At 38.5% G+C, this 18,319-nt stretch overlaps 1 protein-coding gene across 1 annotated transcript in view; it reads left to right on the top strand.

Moving 5' to 3' along the window:
- The window catches only part of Elp1 (elongator complex protein 1), a 313,623-nt gene extending 295,714 nt beyond the window's left edge, over positions 1-17,909 (top strand). The window contains exons 12-13 of the mRNA XM_067136206.2: positions 9,350-9,434; positions 15,214-17,909. Of these exons, the coding sequence (XP_066992307.2) occupies positions 9,350-9,434; positions 15,214-15,278 (150 nt within the window). The 3' untranslated portion in view covers positions 15,279-17,909. The remainder of the gene's footprint in view (positions 1-9,349; positions 9,435-15,213) is intronic.
- Positions 17,910-18,319: the final 410 nt, after the last annotated feature.

Below are 18,319 nucleotides of genomic sequence, written 5' to 3'. Positions count from 1 at the left end.
TTCTTCTGTATAAGCCGATGAATGACGCAGCACCATTACACATGATCTTACCCACTGGGCACGGATTATTATTGTTATAGCTAATATTACTTGGCATCCAGCAACAATCATTTTTTCTTTTTCTGGTATAATCGCAGTATACTCGTACTTCGGGGGTACAAGGGTAAAACAATTGGATTTTGGGAGTACGCGAATCAAAAAGTTTGAATATCACTGGTATAATTTATTCCATGTTATCTCTATAACCTTTATGTATGTCAAGTGCTCAGCTCTGAGTATGGTTGGATCCTTCACACCTGTGCTATCACATGCCATATGTAGCCCAGGCGTCACTGAAGAGGCGTATTAGGGAAATGCGGAGTGAGGTAATTTCTCGTTGCTTTCCTCGCTGTGCCAGAAGTTGCTATTACATATCAGTCTGCCAAGCCCACTGAAATGCAATCACCAACTGACCCAATGAGCGACAGTTTCACACCATTTATAACAGGGACTGGCTGCATAAGGATGCGTTACTAGCATCGCTTATACCTCAGTCATTATCTTATTGTCAAAACCAAGGATAAGATTGAGACAGTGCAATGAAAGTAATATATTTGTTCTAGCCCACACCAGAAGACACAGTGCACTGCAAACACTAGATCTTGCCAGTAAAGGCATGTCTATAACTTATTCAGATTTATGAACATCATCCATGACAGACATAACTAATATACAAAATCAACGATTCAGATTCCCGTGCAGTCATCATAAAATACAATAGATCATTCCTCTATGCAGCATCATGGCTTTTTAATACTTCATACTTAACCGATATATGAATTTTGCCAACATCATGTCTCTCAAAAACTATTTAACTACTTGCTTCCTGGTTGGATATGACAACAGGCATTAATTAATGAAGAATCCATTTGCATAGTATGTTCGCTAAACCATCTCATTTTCCATAAGTCACTGTTGCTGTTGTTGTTGTTATTATTATTATTATTATTATTATTATTATTATTATTATTTGTATCAATTTAGGAAGGCTCGGCTTGTGCCGGTAACATAATGGGCTGACTCGGCCTAAGCAAGGAGTCACCCTCTTGATTATGAAACTACAGGTACATATATGTACAAATATTTACAACAGAAATAATTACAACATATACATTTATACAATAAATACAAACAACTTCAGACTTCTTATGTCCCCGTTTTGGGAATCTGTTCTTCAGTATTACTGGAACTGTGGCCTGGAACTTCATGCTGTTTGGCGTGAGTCAGAGGAAAAGTCGTTCCTAGGAACTTTCTCACAATGTGGCAAGTGCTCAGGAGAGTGGCTTTCTGTAATTCTACATATGTGTGATGATGCAGGTTTAATGCTGCCAGAGAGCTGTGCAAGCATTTTGGAATAACACCGGTACATGATATTACTATTGGAACTGTGGTGACTGACTTTAGTTTCCACAGGCGTTGTATTTCTATTGCCAGTTCTGTGTATTTTGATATCTTTGTGGCTATTGTTGTTTGCAGATTGGAGGTATTTGGACAAGCAATTTCTATAAGGGATGCGGATCTTTTTGATTTATCGATTAGAATAATATCTGGCCTATTGTTGCTGAGCGTGACATCCGTTATGACTTCTCGGTCCCATAGTAGTTTATATGAAGAGTTTTCGAGAATGGGTGGAGGTGTATATTTCCAATATGCAGTTGGTGACTGAAGAAATCCACATTTTACAGAAAGTTTCAGGTGAATGATTTTTGCTACCTGATCATGTCGGTGCTTATAATCGGTGTTGGCCAAGTGTGGGCAACCAGAGATGACGTGCTGTATGCTCTCTGTAGTTCTGGAACAGCGGCGGCAGTTGTCTGAGACAACTGTTGGATCCTTCATGATAAATCTACGGTAGTTCCGTGTAGTAATTACTTGATCTTGGATGGCCAGAACAAATCCTTCTGTTTCTGGGAAAAGACCGGAGTAGGTCAGCCAAGCGTGCGACGCAGGTTTGTCGATATGAGGCTGATCCAGTTCATGGGGGTATTTCCCGTGAAGAGGTTTTTGCTTCCACGTGGCCATATTCATCTCTTTTGTAGGTGGGGTAGAAACAGGCATTTCTGGCGACGACAGATTGAGAGGTGTACAGTTTATATCAGCTCTGCAAACAGCATGATGAAGACACGATGTATCAGCTCTCGAGTGGAAATATTCTCTTAGACTTGATATCAGATTGCTATGTAAATTGACAATGGATAAGAAGCCCCTACCACCTTCTGATCTCGGGAGTGTAAGACGTTCGGTTGCAGATTTAAGATGGTGCATATGGTACTGGGTGAGTGAAACTGCTGTTTTCGTTTGTAACTGCTGAAGTTCTGTTTGGGTCCATTTTATGATACCAAAGGAGTATGTGAGCAGTGGTACGGCATACGTATTGACTGCTTTGGTAAGATGTTTAGCTGTCAGTTTTGATGATAGTACCTTGTTGAGACGTGTTATATATTGCTGCGTGACATTTCTCTTGATGTCGGCATGTTTCATACGAGTGCTCTGATGAAAACCGAGGTATTTGTACATTTCTTCTTCCTCCAGCTGTTGTATGGATTTGTCGCTTAAACTCGAAGGTGTCCCTTGTGCTGAGTAGGATCCTCTGATGACAGTTTGGGTTCTGCATTTGTCCAATCCAAACCGCATGCCTATATCTGAAGAAAACGTCTTGGTAATTGAGAAGAGATGTTGAAGATGGGGTTTGGTAGAGTCATACAGCTTAATGTCATCCATATAGAGTAGGTGGCTGATTTTGAATAGCTCTTCTCGCTTATTCTTAATGCTAAATCCATACCCACTTGTGTTCAGTAGGTAGGATAGTAGATTTAATGCCATGCAGAACCATAATGGACTCAGTGAGTCCCCTTGGAAGATCCCTCGTTGTATTGGTATGGGTCTTGTTGCAACACTGCAGTTTCTTAGAGAAACGTGAAGTGAGGTGTTCCAGTCTGCCATTACCGTCTTCGGGAAGTGAATGATTGAGGGATCAACTTTATATAGTTCCAGAACATGTATGAGCCAAGTGTGTGGTACTGAATCAAAGGCCTTTTGGTAGTCAATGAAGCATGTGTATAGGTTCCTGGATTTATTATTATTATTATTATTATTATTATTATTATTATTATTATTATTATTATTATTGGGCCGATGACCTCGATGTTAGGCCCCTTTAAACAACAATCATCATCATCTATTGTTATTATTATTATATTATTATTATTATTATTATTATTATTATTATTATTATTATTATTATTATTATTATTATTATTATTATTATTATTAGGGAAAGGTTTCTAAAGTGGAAAGTATGGTTAGAAAAGAGGAAAAGAAAGTTTTGAAAATACATACAAAAGGGTGTTGTTGAGAGCACTTTATTAAGGTTTAAACCAGTTACATAAACTTTCTTTATTACATTTACTGGGTTCTGATAATTAATAGACTTGTTATATTGGATTGCACATAACATTTCAATGTTTTTGACAATAAGTCGCTTTGAGGTCAGTAGATCCTAAAAGGATGCATAAAGGGAGAACATCGGAGGATGCATAACATTTCACTCAGACTGGATATTAATATGTAGGTGACGATGTCAATAGTATAGGGAGCCTTTACGATCCTCACTGAACTCGTGCAATGACTGCTGCTTTTCAGATCCTGAAGCGAAGGCGTGTGGTCATCAATTGCAATATTTAATTCTCAAATAGCACATCGAAGAATGATGCCATCAGTTTCGATAAGCTGCATTTTGAATTCTTCTGAAAGTGCATACAACTTCTCCTCCTTAACCATCGGCATGATTTTGTATTATATTGTCCAGACTGCTAATTAGTTTAAACTGTTGTGCCATCATTGTTTAAATTTTAATTTGATATAACAGCTCCAGGTTGGCCATTCTTGCTGGGATATGAATTACTGATTATTTTATAAATGATATTTTAATATTTATATATTGACTATTGTTGTCTTCTGATTAAACAAAATTTTTTAATATCTGTTCAATAAGAGGAAAAACTCTGTCTATTATTTTTAAAACACAGACAAAGGTGAGGGTAAAGGAGCAACAAATTGTGTTTATTTTGCTTCATTTCATGTCCCCAAGTACATATTTTGACCTCTCTGTATAAAAATCCTTGCACTAATATTATCTTATTTTGTTTTAAAGTTACATGCCCTTGTAAATTGATTCCTTTTTTTTTTTTGGCAGCATTTCTGTTAATTACACTAACTCCTTGTTAATCAAGAGCATAGCTCCTTATTGCAACCAAGTTAACCAATTTCAGTGTCTGCAGTACTTAACCCAATTGCTTCAGATTTAATAATCCCATGTGCTCGCTTAGAAATCAGATTTAAAATGCCCTCAACATGAGTAAGCCACCTAGTCAGACTACTGTGCACTGCTCTGAAATAAATGCCATAAATGGAACAGCAACCAGAATTTTTATGCACAGTTTTCAATGAAGCATTCAAAGTAATTGTACTCACCAACAGTGATGTCAGAATGAAGATTCTGTGTGGTAAATCTCGAAACATTCGGGTATATGTAGAAGCACTTAACACTTTTTGGCATCTCTTTGCTCCAATATTATTGGATGCAAGGCTTATGAACCTGGGATATCAGAATGCAGAGGGCCAAGTAGGCCTTAATTTCATCCTCATTACTGTCAAAACACTTGCCATCGCCTATTCGTTCTTTCCTATCTGGGCCCAATAATTGTTCCGTAGCATAAATAGTTGTTTCCCACACAATGTGGGAAAACTACGGGTCCATAAACTCCAAAAGCACTGACAATGCCAATACAGAATTATTTGTCTCTCAGTTCTGACACCCCTGGAGAGCCTGTAAAGTGATTTAACCTACACCCAGTCACTATGTTTTGCTTTCACATGCTAGGCTTTAGGTACAATTTCACAGTCATTTGTATCAGATGAACTGTCACTTTCACTTCAAGTCTGTTCTTCGGTATTATCATAATCACCGTCACTGTCCTCCAAATCACTGTTTAAAACACTTTCAATTAACTCAGCAATAGCATTCTGTCAGTGGCCTATAGTACACCCAGAGCCATGGCTAGGAGACTGACACCTGATGAAATGTTTGTGCTTTCAGTGGCTACAATTGGGCAATAAATCTATAATAATAAAAGGAAGTGTCTGTCTGTCTGTCTGTCTGTCTGTCTGTCTGTCTGTCTGTCTGTCTGTCTGTCTGTCTGTCTGTCTGTCTGTCTGTCTGTCTGTCTGTCTGTCTGTCTGTCTGTCTGTCTGTCTGTCTGTCTGTCTGTCTGTGCGTGATACCGAGCAAAATCCACAGCACGCAGAGATCTGAAATTTTGAACACAGGTAGATGGAATGGGGTCCGAATGCACCTCGAAGCCGGCATTTTCATTTTCGCTTTCGTTGGTGAGTTATGAATGAAAAACCATCGGAAAATGTGTATTTGGATATGACAATCCAGTGTGCTGTCACCAAGATTAAATGCATAGAGTCACTGTCGCTAGGCAACGTACATAAGATAGGTAGAGAACACAATATTCAAGGAGCCATTTTACGTCCATGGCGTAGGAAGCCATTTTTGGTCTTATATGGTGTGAAGGCATATGACGCTGTTGATGGTGATTCGTCCGTTGGATCGGGACGTAAAGCTATTCGAGAGGAGTGGCCTATGTGCCAGCGCCGGGTTTCATTCTCTTCATTCTTAGTATCATATATCATGTCATTAATTTCATCTCATTAACTCATCTGAATTTTTTTTTTTTTTTTTTTTTTTTTTTTTTTTTTTTTTTTTTTGCTAATTGTTTTACGTCACACTGACACAGATAGGTCTTATGGCGACGATGGGACAGGAAAGGGCTAGGAGTGGGAAGGAAGCGGCCGTGGCCTTAATTAAGGTACAGCCCCAGCATTTGCCTGGTGTGAAAATGGGAAACCACGGAAAACCATCTTCAGGGCTGCCGACAGTGGGGTTCGAACCTACTATCTCCCGAATACTGGATACTGGCCACACTTAAGCGACTGCAGCTATCGAGCTCGGTAAACTCATCTGATTAGGTTGACGTCATGAAAGTCATCCGATCATAAAAACTCGCTACGAAGATTCATCTCACTTCGTATCCAAACCCTGTAGAGAAAGGGGACAAGTGTTGGATACGTATACATTTAGAGGAAACACAAGATAGACGATAATAATAAATAAAGAATAATACATATATCAGTCAAGATACCATTTTAAGTCCGTAGAATAGGAAGCCATTTTCCTTCAATCCATGATGTCTGGTTTGTCATAGCTGGACACAGGTTTTCGCCTAAGACGCATGGCTGTGTCTTAAGATCAATTCTTGCACCAAGACATGAAGCTGTCAATGTCATCAACAAGCAACTCTCACAAGAATTATCCGGTTTTCTATAAATTGAAAAGTCTATCAACACGACATGTCATACAGATGAGGCTATCAACTACACGACAGAGATTTTGAACAATTTGGAGTCACCTGGAGTACCTACCCTCAAACATCTTGGGGTGGACGTTTGTGGCACCGATTATCCTTCCCTCTGCAATGAATACGGCTCTGAAACTGATGACAAATATTATTGAAGCCACCATCATGACTGAGCATGCCACGGGCGAAGTAGTGTTCCTCGGACTGTAAGTCCATTGAGTAGGAAGCCATTTTCGCTCCGCGACACGAGAAGCCATCAACCCGTAATATTCGGAAGTGTTTATGTGTATGTGTGCGAAGCCCAGTCAAATGTACGACACACAGAGATCTCAAATTTTGACATAGGAAAAACGCTTAAAGTTGTAGGACTCCATCTTCGAAAATGGTGTTTTTGCCAATGTCAACTGTATGTGGATTGTTGAAGAGTTCGAAAGGCAAACACAAACAGTATACATACATAAGCCAGTATGGATTTAGAAAGAAATTTTCTTGTGAGGCACAACTGGTGGGATTTCAGCAGGACATATCAGATCAATTGGATTCAGGAGGTCAGTTAGATTGCATAGCCATAGATCTTTCCAAAGCCTTTGATAGAGTGGAACATGGAATATTTTTTTTTTTTAAATTGGAGGGAATAGGATTGGACGTGAGGGTTACACATTGGATAAAAACATTTCTAAATTCAAGGGTTCAGAAAGTCAAAGTAGGAAATAATGTATCACAGGAAGAGAAAGTTTGGAAGAGAATTGCACAGGGTAGTATAATTGGTCCATTACTTTTCTTAATGTACGCAAATGATTTAGGGAACAATATAACATCAAAATAAGATTGTATGCAGATGACATAATTGTTTATAGGGAAATAAATAACATTGAGGATTGTTCAGAATTATAAAGGGACCTTGAGAGTATCCAACAATGGGATGAAGAAAATAATATGAAGGTTAATGGAGGCAAATCAACTGTTACAACATTTACAAACAGGAGCTTTAAAACTGAATTTGAATATACTTTGGATGAGGTAGTTATCCCGAAATATGGCAAGTGCAAATACTTAGGTGTGAGATTTGAAAGTAATTTGCACTGGAAGGGTCATGTTGATGACATTGTTGGGAAAGCATACAGTGTCATAATGAGGCTGCTTAAAGGATGCAACAAAGAATTAAGAGTTACTTAAGTATGGTTCGTCCATTATTGGAATATGCAAACAGTGTTTGGGATCCTCACCAAGAATACCTAATAAAAGAAATAGATAGTATGCAGAGAAAAGCAGCAAGATTTGTAACAGGGGGTTTCAGGAGAAAAAGTAGTGTATCAGAAATATTAGAGGAACTTGGGTGGGAAACTTTAAGAGAAGGGAGAAAACTAGACTTATAGGATTATATAGAGCCTATACAAGAGAAGAAGCATGGGGAGATATCCGTGAGAGGCTTCAGTTGGAAAATAATTATATCGGCAGGACAGACCACAAATATAAAATTAGAAGGAATTTTAGCAGAAGCGATTGGGGTAAATTTCCATTCATTGGGAAGGGTGTGAAGGAGTGGAACAGTTTACCAGGCGTAGTGTTTGATCCTTTTCCAAAAAATCTGTACAGATATTCAAGAAGAGAATAAACAGCAACAGAAAAAATAAATGAAGTGTTAGAGGGTATTCGACCAGTGCAGGTTATTGTAAATTTAAAAAAATGTGTGTGAATAAATTAATTCCCTAAGGAGTTTGGACGGCCAGAGTAGGGGACTGCCTGTAGGGGTGAAGTACAGTGGGGACTTCGAGGGCCGTTGGACCGCTACGGTAGCTGTGAAGGCCCTTCAGGAACTCTGAAAAGTGGTGGCAAAAGGGGCTCTGGTTAAGACACAGCAGGTCGTTATGCTACTTAGATTCCAGAATGGGTAAAAAAAAAAAAAAAAAATGCAATGTAAAGTTTAATCTTATACCAGTTGTATAGTATCATTTGAAGTAATTCCACATACTGTATATCAGTTGACTATATTTTTAAGTAGTACAGGAGATATTATAAGTAGAATTCTGTAAACAATATAAATTTATTAAGGATGAGCTGTGTGTTTAATAGAAAAAATGTTATCATAAATTGTATAATATTGTATTATGGAAAATTTTCTTCTCTTGTTAATTTAATATTTAGTGCTTGACAATAATGTATTTTAGTGTACCATTTGCCACCGAGGTAGACACCTCATTTGCAAATAAAGAGATTTTGATTTGATTTTGATCTTGCCTCCAAATGGAAGGACATTAATATAGTATATCGCAAAGCTCTATAAGGAAACAATATATTTTGCATTATGTAATATGGTCTTTTACATTGTTTTATAATTATATGTACCATCTATCAACCCAGTATCTTAAGCATTGAAAGTAACAATATAATAAAAATAAAATAATGTATTTCATGTAATTTACGTCAAAACTATGTAAGTTAATAAACATAATGTTTTAATTTGCTTTTAAATAAATAGCTTAGAAATATCTAACGGTTGAATTAATAAACGCGGGCAAAGCCGCGGCCACATGCTAGTTACAGTTCTTAGAAGGAGAGCTGTAAACAAGTCCCATTAATGTTCTATTCATAGAAGTTCACACCAGGGAAACCCTTGCAGAGGTGTTCAAAATACAATCTAGTACATACAACTCAGCGTGGTGCATGAATGTCTCGTCATTTGAATTGAAGGCCCGGCCAGTGGTCGCATTTTATTATTTTTATGTACAGTAATTAATGTCTTTCGGATTCAAGTTTATCCTTTTTTTTCCCTGTAATAATAGTTTTGTGTGTTGTTTTCAATGTAGATGCTACATAAAGGCATTCATTAGCCTCAGTGGCAAATTGTAACCAGTAAGTTCAATTAAATTGAAATTTGTTTTCAGAGCTATGGACCTGATGCTACATCGAACATTCTCGCAGCCAGGATGCAGGCAGTTGGCCTTGCTGGTAATGGTCTCTCACTCCTGGGTAAGTTATCTGTAGTACTGTTCACCTTTTGCAGTTAGAAGTTGTATCTTATTGTTTAACGGTGGAATGGAATGAAAACTGAACTGTTTAGTAATTCATCACTGGGTTATCCCACCTTTACACAGTGATTATTGCTGTCTGTGTTCTTATATTCAAAAAGATTACTATATTAGTATCAACAGCATAATACAGCCAAAACTGGTTAGGACTTTTTTGTGGGGACAAAAAAAAAAATAACGTCATAAAGAGGAAATGAGCTAAAAAATGAAAAACAATTTTGCTGTTAAATTTAAGGTTAGGTTTGAACGTAAAAATAATTATGATGAAAACAAATAAACAAGTGTTTACAATTATAATTAATTAAAATAAAGAAATAATACATTTCAAGAACACCAACATAGTAAAGCATCAAGGAAAAACATTCTTAGAAATGCGAACTATACATGTCACTTACAATTATGTTTAAAGTTGTCACAGGAAAGTCCAACATCTGGGCGATTTGCACACGTCTTGTGTAGTTTAGCATCCACTATCTCAATAAACTTAAATTTTTCATCATCTATAAACCGTCTAGCTTTCTTCTTCTCCCTAACTGAATATCCTGCAAACCACTACGCGTAAGTACAGTAGGCCTAATTTACGCACGTTGTTACACAAGTTACTCTGGCGTCTGTTAGATAGCGCAGGAGTAAATAAAGCATATGCATGTGTATGCAAAGAGAATAAGTGTGTGTGCATGCACGAGTGCACCCGCTTCCGCTGACTCCTACACACACAGCGGGTCGAGTGTTGCAAAACTCCCCAGGCTTTCCAGCAGATCCTTTTCAACATTCTTTTCAGTGTGGGTTATATATAAGGACAATCAAAGTCTTTTTACCTTCTACACATAAGAAAATGCAAAAATAGTTCAAAAATGCATTGTCCCTCACATTTCGTTGGAGAAGGAGATGGGTACAATTTTGAGGATACTCTGTCAATAACGGGTCTAAATGATATCGCACTTTCCCAAATCGAGACCACTGGTATTTCTGACATTAAAGTTATTAAGATCTCAATGTCTTTTTCAGGTTCCATAACAACCGCTGTAAATCACAGTACTGATGTCACGAGCACGGTCGATCTGCTGTGTATGATGACATGCATAAAAACTAATGTCCAATAACAAGTAACTGGGGCGTGGGACCGCGATTCCCCATGGATTGCCCACTCAAACATTTCTCCCGCACACTGTTACTCTCCGCCTCCGCATCATCTGAAAGATTCTAGTTGAACAGTCAGTTCTTAGTTTAGGCATAGGCGGACCGGCATCTAAACGCAGAAGTGGGTCGAACCCGCGCCATCTGAAAGAGGCCTCACAAACATAAAATTAAGAACCAGCACGTCATACGCAAAGAGAATAAGACTGGCTTGGGACTGCTGCTCCCTGCAGCTGTAGGCCAACACCCAACCGCGCTCCGAGGCCATGATTTTTTCTCTACCAAATCCTTACCCAGGTCAGTTGATGCTGGTCTGTCATGTGCGCAACGTGGCCGGGAACACTAATTTAAATTTCTTATGGTGGTAGTTACAAATATACTAAAGATGACGTAAATGTGCTATCCAGGTTTCTTTAGCATGTATTTTATAGGACACATCCTGAGACTTCGGAATAATGGTGTAATAACCAGGGAAACACGCTAGAGGGGAACATCATAACCAGTTTCGACTGTATTATGTGATCTGTATTCTCGTTCCCAGTCGGCTAACAATCATTAACAGTGCTTTGACGTGCTGGCTTTCTTTCATCTCACTACTTTCCAAACCAACATCTGACTCAAACCTTTCAAGTTGTTGTTCCATTGATTCATTGCGGCACCAGTTGGAATTTCTTTCTTCTACTTCATAACACTCCACAAAATCATCATTCTGTCTTTGTTGCACATCATTGACAATCTTGTCTAGAGTTAAGATGTTATTTGTGTCCCTGTCTGCTTTGACACACTGCATAGCAATGTTACTGACTGACTTGTCTCTTCCACTTACAGCATTAGGCCTTTCGCAGCTTTTTTTTCTTTTTTTTTGCAGAGTATTGTATATTATATGATCTTTCTGTTCTTGTACTGGTCACTTCACATGATTTCTATGGAAGCATTTCCATTCCATAAAGAGCTACCATTACATTAACCAACACAGAAGTAACCAGAAAGAAAGAAAGAAAGCTGATCTCTCATTACAATTCGTGGCACATGAATAACAACAAGACAATTCTGTGAAGATGTGACTGTACCGCTCATGCTCAGGTAACAGATTGTGTTGCTTTATTTCTAGCAAATAATTTCCCTCGCTCATCATCGTCATTTCTCTGCTCCAGCAAGCCATGTATCAGCATAAATGAGCATCTTCCAGTTTATTCCATCAAACCCTATTTGCTGTTCCAGTTTTTGTAGCCATCCTGTATCTCTCTTGGCTAAGTCTCTTCTGATTTGTTTTTCCCAAATGCTGTCTTTTGCCAGGAATGTTCTGATCAAAATGCATTCTGGGGATCACATTCACGTGACCATCTTCATTCTACCTACGTCTAATGTGTCCAACAAACTCCTCCCAAACCAAACCGTTGGCAAATTTACTTGTTCTGTATTTTGTCTCTTCTGGTTTTTTGCACACATGATCATAGGAACTTCATTTCATTTGCTTTGAGTCTACTGTCATTTGGTGCTGTAACAGTAGCCTGCTTCAAGTCAAGATTGGTACTGGATAAGATTTTTACAGTAATGTTTAAGGCCAGGGGAGAAGAACCATCCCACGAGAGGTGATCCTCACTGCCACCAGTAATCACTCAGATGACTGGTACCTGCTGGTGAGATTGGTTGTCAGTTATTAAGATGTTTGTTTTAAGAGGAATATCAGATCATTATAATCTCTAATATGCTGTTTATGTAGGTAGGAACAAAGAGAGAGAATGATTAGTAAATTTCATAGTCAAGGTCATGCAGTAGATTAGAACCAACTAAAAATCATCTTCTTCTTCATTTTCTGTTTCCTGACTTCTGGGTCAGGTTGTGAATCAGGGACCTCCACAGTTTTCTGTCTCTACACCACTCCTTTCCTTCCTCCAACATGTCTTCTACTTGTACTCCTCTCTTCTCTATACTCTCCTTCACCGTATCTGTCCACCTCTTTTTGGGCCTTCCCTGGTTGTCTTCCTCCTATTATTTTCTCCATAAATACTCGCTTTGGAACTGTGTCCTCTTCCATTTTCATCATGTGTCAATACCATTTCAGCTTACTGGTCTCTATATTGTCTTGCAGGTTAGGGAATCCATTTCTCTCTCTGATTTTGTCCCTTCATGTCTTTCCAATTATTCCTTTAATGAATTTCATCTCGGCTGCTTGGATTCTGCTTTTTTTTTTTTTTTTTTTTTTTCATGTGCCCGCCGCGTATGTCTTAATTGATGTGTGAGAATTTTCTTGCATTTCTCCGGGACATCCTCGCTCCACACTATACATTCATAAACCTCATTGGCTTGTTGGATTCTCTTTCCAATTTCTTCACTTATTTTCGCATCTTATGTAAGTATACTTGCTAAATATTTGAAGCTTTTCACAACTAATTGTCTTCCATTTACTTCAGTATTACCTCTCGTCATCATTACTGTCTTACCCTTCTCCGAACGGGCGAGTTGGCCTTGCGGTTAGGGCGCGCGGCTGTGAGCTTGCATCTGGGAGATGGTAGGTTCGAATCCCACTGTCGGCAGCCCTGAAGATGGTTTTCCGTGGTTTCACATTTTCACACCAGGCAATTAAGGCCACGGCCGCTTTCTTCCAACCCATAGGCCTTTCTTGTCCCTTCGTCCCCATAAGACCTATCTGTGTCGGTGCAACGTAAAGCCACTAACAAAAAAAATTACCTTTCTCCACACTTGTTTTCATTCCATATTACTCTATCTTCTGATTCCATACAGTAACCTGTTCATGTACTGCCATTTCATCTTCTCCCCATATTACTATGTCATCTGCAAAGAGTAAGGCCTTTGTCTCTTTGCTTCCCATTTTTGTTGTTGTTGTTGACTCTTGTGGATATCATCCATGGCTGTGGTGAAAAGTAGAGGGGATAATACACTTCCTTGTCGACTGTACTGTATGTGTACAATATCATCTTTAGTATGCAAGCTGTTATAAGTACAGGGCAGATTCTTGTGCACTTAAAACAGGAAAATATGCATGCATCTATGCACTAAAAACAGCAACATATGCACTATTGCACATTTTGTAAAATGCTTGTTTGCCGGGCTGAGTGGCTCAGACGGTTGAGGCACTGGCCTTCTGACCCCAACTTGACAGGTTTGATCCTGGCTCAGTCCGGTGGTATTTGAAGGTGCTCAAATACGTCAGCCTCGTGTCGGTAGATTTACTCGCACGTAAAAGAACTCCTGCGGGACTAAATTCCGGCACCTCGGCATCTCCAAAAACCGTAAAAGAGTAGTTAATGGGACGTAAAACAAATAACATTATTATTATTATTATTTAAAATACTTGTTTTTCCTCTATGTATAAGGTTAGTTCTCCAAATATCCACTGCTAAAGTAGAATGCTTGTATCTGCTTTTTTCTTTTGGTATGATTTCTAATGGTTACTGGTCTTCATACAACGAAGAAATGAATGTATAGGTTATAGATCCAACATATTAGTGGCTCCGACGAGCTTGCACTGCACTGAAGAGGCTTGCCAACATCGGTGTATTATCCACAGATGCTAACACGAAAGATGAAAGGTAGGTTAGAGCTACTATGTCTAACCTGGATTTGTTAGGTCCTGCTAGTGACAAGACCATAAGGACAAGGAAAATAGTGGCATTATTTAGTTTGAGGCTGTCTCTGTTTTAATTCTTCTATATAAGTAAGAATACATTTTTGGACGGGGCTACGCATCGAGGAAGGATCTCTCCTCTCTACTACTTCAGCTGCTGAAAAAACATTATTTTTCCATGATTCTAACATCCGAACTGAATACCAAAAAGCCACCGAAAAAAATAAACATATTGTGAAGCTCTTGTTAATACTGTCGACTGCCAACAACATTTAGCCATTTAAATGCTTTGGGTGGTGAATGGAAATTTTTTGTTTGAATTGTTATACTGATCAATATATGTATTGTTTTATAAAAATGAAAACCTACAACCTTTTTTCCAGTCATTGACCGGGTCAGGGATGGAATGAATGAAGCAGATATAGGCTATTAATACGATGAGGTCGCCACTCCCAAAGTGATTTATTAATGACTATTAGATGCTATAAAATGAGAATTGAGTGTTGCTGGAATGAAAGATGACAGGGAAAACCGGAGTACCCGGGGAAAAACCTGTCCCGCCTCTGCTTTGTCCAGCACAAATCTCACATGGAGTGACCGGGATTTGAACCACGGTATCCAGTGGTGAGAGGCCGACGTGCTGCCGTCTGAGCCACGGAGGCTCACATGTGTTGTTTTATACAAAATAATAATAATAAAAACTACAGTTATGCATTTATGTGCACTATAAAACTTACCCATTCAATTTCAAATGGTATGAATTGCCTTTAATTCTTATGGGCAAATATGCCAAAATCTGCCCTCTAGTTATAAGTCGCTCACCTGTCTACATTTGGTTTTCACTATATTTTCTTGCTCATCTACTATTCTTCCTGTTTGATGAGGACGCTGCATATGCAGGATTTTGATTTGCAGAAACCCATGACTAATCTTGCAGTCTTTTGAAAACTGCACAGACAAGTTTAAGTGAAGTACTTGGTTTATTTTGTTACAGAGCCACACCTGAGGATACCTCCAGCAGTGTCGAGTCAGCCCAATTGGAAGTGGAAGATATTATAACGATCATAAGGACTATTTAATGCCATTTAAGTGCTTCTAGATTGTTTGGTTGTGCACAGCAGTCACAAAATGTTTGTGTGTCATGACCTCGTGTGGCAATGGTCACTTATAACATTCGAACACTATACACAAATAACAATTTTCAGATTATCTGTGGTAGGTTGGAGCATGATTGAAATATTGTGGATTATTTTTCACAATCTTTCTTGCCCTTCTTTATCTTTTTGTGATTTTCTCATAATTGAAGCTTCTACTTTGGTGTAGAAATGACCTGACCTCTTCATCCGTTTGCTTTCTTGTTCCTGATGCATCACCATGGCCTTATCTTACTTCTATTATTTATTGTATGGCGTAGAAATAATTAATACAAAAGCAAACCCCATGGAACTACAGCGCCTACCAAGCAACAGCTGTTCAGCCTGAAGACCGACGAGGTGGCAGGTGGTCTAGCCGTTATTGTTGGCTTTCTAGAACGGGGCCACTATCTCACCATCAAATAGTTCCTCAGTTGTTCTTGCGTAGGCTGAGTGGAATTCAAACCAGCCTGCAGATCCAGGTAAAAATCCCTGATCTTGTTGGGAATTGAACCTGGGGCCTCCGAGCTCAGGCGGATGCCAGCCTCTCACTGCTGGGTTCCATGGTTCAAATCCTGGTCACTCCATGTGAGATTTATACTGGACAACGTGGAGGCAGGACAACTTTTTCTCCCGGTACTTCGGTTTCCCCTCTATCATATTTCACTCCAGCAACACTCTCCAATATCATTTCATTTCACCTGTCAGTTATTAATCATTGCCCCAGAGCAGTGCGACAGACTTTGGTAGCCGACTCAATTTCTATCCTCTCCAGTAGATGGAGGCTTCATTCGTTTCATTCCTGACCTGGTCGAATGACTGAAAACAGGCTGTGGATTCTTTTTTTTTTTATACCTCAGAAGAATCAAACAATATCTCATATGATGTGCTACCATATTGAGTCCCTACCCCAATTCTTTGCTGCACGGCATGACAAGATGGAGGCACTACGGCATCACGCAATGGCATAATATCTAGGTCACATTCTTCTTGCTGGTCCTTCTCCTTTACAATGAGATATTGAATAATGTCGTTGCACGTGTTCTCTAGAAATTTTTTGTTTCTAAATCATTCATTTTATTCTAACACTCACAAGACCAAGTGTGGTTTACGAAACAATACATGTATTCTTTGTCAAAAGGATAAGAACATGGGCCCTGTCCTCATCAGTTCCAGTTCTTCTCAGCATCCAGCTTTTTCTGCTTCCCACCTTCATCAGGACAGGCTTCAACACTCATTATGGGGCCATCTTGACAGATCTTCAGTCCTGGTGGGCAATGTGAAGAAAGTAGGACAAATATAGGAAAATGGAGGAGACAAATAATGTGGTTCTTCTTCCCGGTTGAACCATGTTCTTGTTATATGTACCTTATATACAGTTTGTCGATATTTCAAAAACATTGCTTTATTTCTAGTCAAGGCAACCGAAATACCCCTACTTGTTACAAGTAACAACTCTCATTATTGTTCCGTATTGAAGATGATGTTAGGCATAGAATCTCAAGGATAATTTAATAAAAACCACATATTCAGTACTTTCCACGTTAAATGTGGTTTGAATCTACATGAATTTGTGTAGACTTATCAGGTCAGGTACATGTTTCACCCATTATTTTGGGCATCTTCAGCCTGTAGACAACCTTTAGGTCAAATTTTGGGACCTTTTTAACCAATCATCATCCTTTCCCTTTATCCAGCTGTAGCTGGGTAGGGGCAAATATGGTTCCTCTCCACTTTCTTCGGTCTTTCCACCACTCCTCCTCCAACACTGTGTCCTAGTCCAGGTTTCTTTCTATAATGCTGCGTTGGATGGTATCCTTCCATCTCAATCGTGGTCGTCCACGGCCTCTCCTTCCTTGGATTTGCATTTCCATCACCTTTTTTTTTGGCATTCTTTCGTCGCTCATTCGCTTTATGTGCCCAAACCATCTTAGTTGGCTCTTCTCTATTCTATCATTCATTTTTTCCACTCCAATTTCTTCCCGGATTTTCTCATTCCTTATTTTGTCTCTTTTTAACCATTATGTAATATAATATACAAACATTACTAATCTCTTAAGACTAACATGCCAGAATAATAATTTTTAAAATGCGAACTGAACATAACTGTGGGTAACATAAGTGGTGTTTTAACAACTTAAAACTTGTCGGTCCTATTCTATCTAACTTGAAAATATGTCCAAAACTAAAATGGATCTTCTTCCTCTATCATGAGTCTTGGGTAAAGAGGATATTACATACCAGGGTTCATTTGACACCTATATCATTTCATGTTCTTGATGTACCGTAACTAATGTCAGAATGTGTTGTCAACAAGAAGTGGAGATTTTGAACTGATTGTTAATTGTAGGCTGGTCACGATTGAAAATATAAATTTAAATTAACGGTGTTTTTACACAGTTTAAAATTGGCAGTTTTATTCTATTTAACTTAAAAATATGTTCAAAACTAAAATGGATCTTCTTCTCTATATAAGTCTTGAGAAAGGAGGATATTGATACTGGGGCTTATTTGACCCACATATTTCAAATATGTCAAATAAGCCCCAGTATCAATATCCTCCTTTCTCAAGACTTATATAGAGAAGAAGATCCATTTTAGTTTTGGACATATTTTCAAGTTAGATAGATTAGGACCGACAAGTTTTAAATTGTTAAAACACCATTAACTTATGTTACCCACAGTTATTTTAAGTTCGCATTTTTAAAATTATTATCCTGGCATGTTAGTCTTAAGAGATTATTAATGTTTGTATATTATACTATATATTGGTTAAAAAGGTCCCAAACCTTGACCTATAGGTTGTCTACAGGCTGAAGATGCCCAAAATAATGGGTGAAACATGTACCTGACCTGATAAGTCTACATACATTCATGTAGATTCAAACCACATTAAACGTGGAAAGTATTGAATAGGTGGTTTTTATTAAATTATCCCTGAGTTTCTGTGCCTAATACCCCTACTTG

The sequence above is a fragment of the Anabrus simplex genome, chromosome 1 (assembly GCF_040414725.1).
Source record: "Anabrus simplex isolate iqAnaSimp1 chromosome 1, ASM4041472v1, whole genome shotgun sequence".
Lineage (NCBI taxonomy): Eukaryota > Metazoa > Arthropoda > Insecta > Orthoptera > Tettigoniidae > Anabrus > Anabrus simplex.
This window is presented reverse-complemented; position numbering and strand designations above follow the sequence as displayed.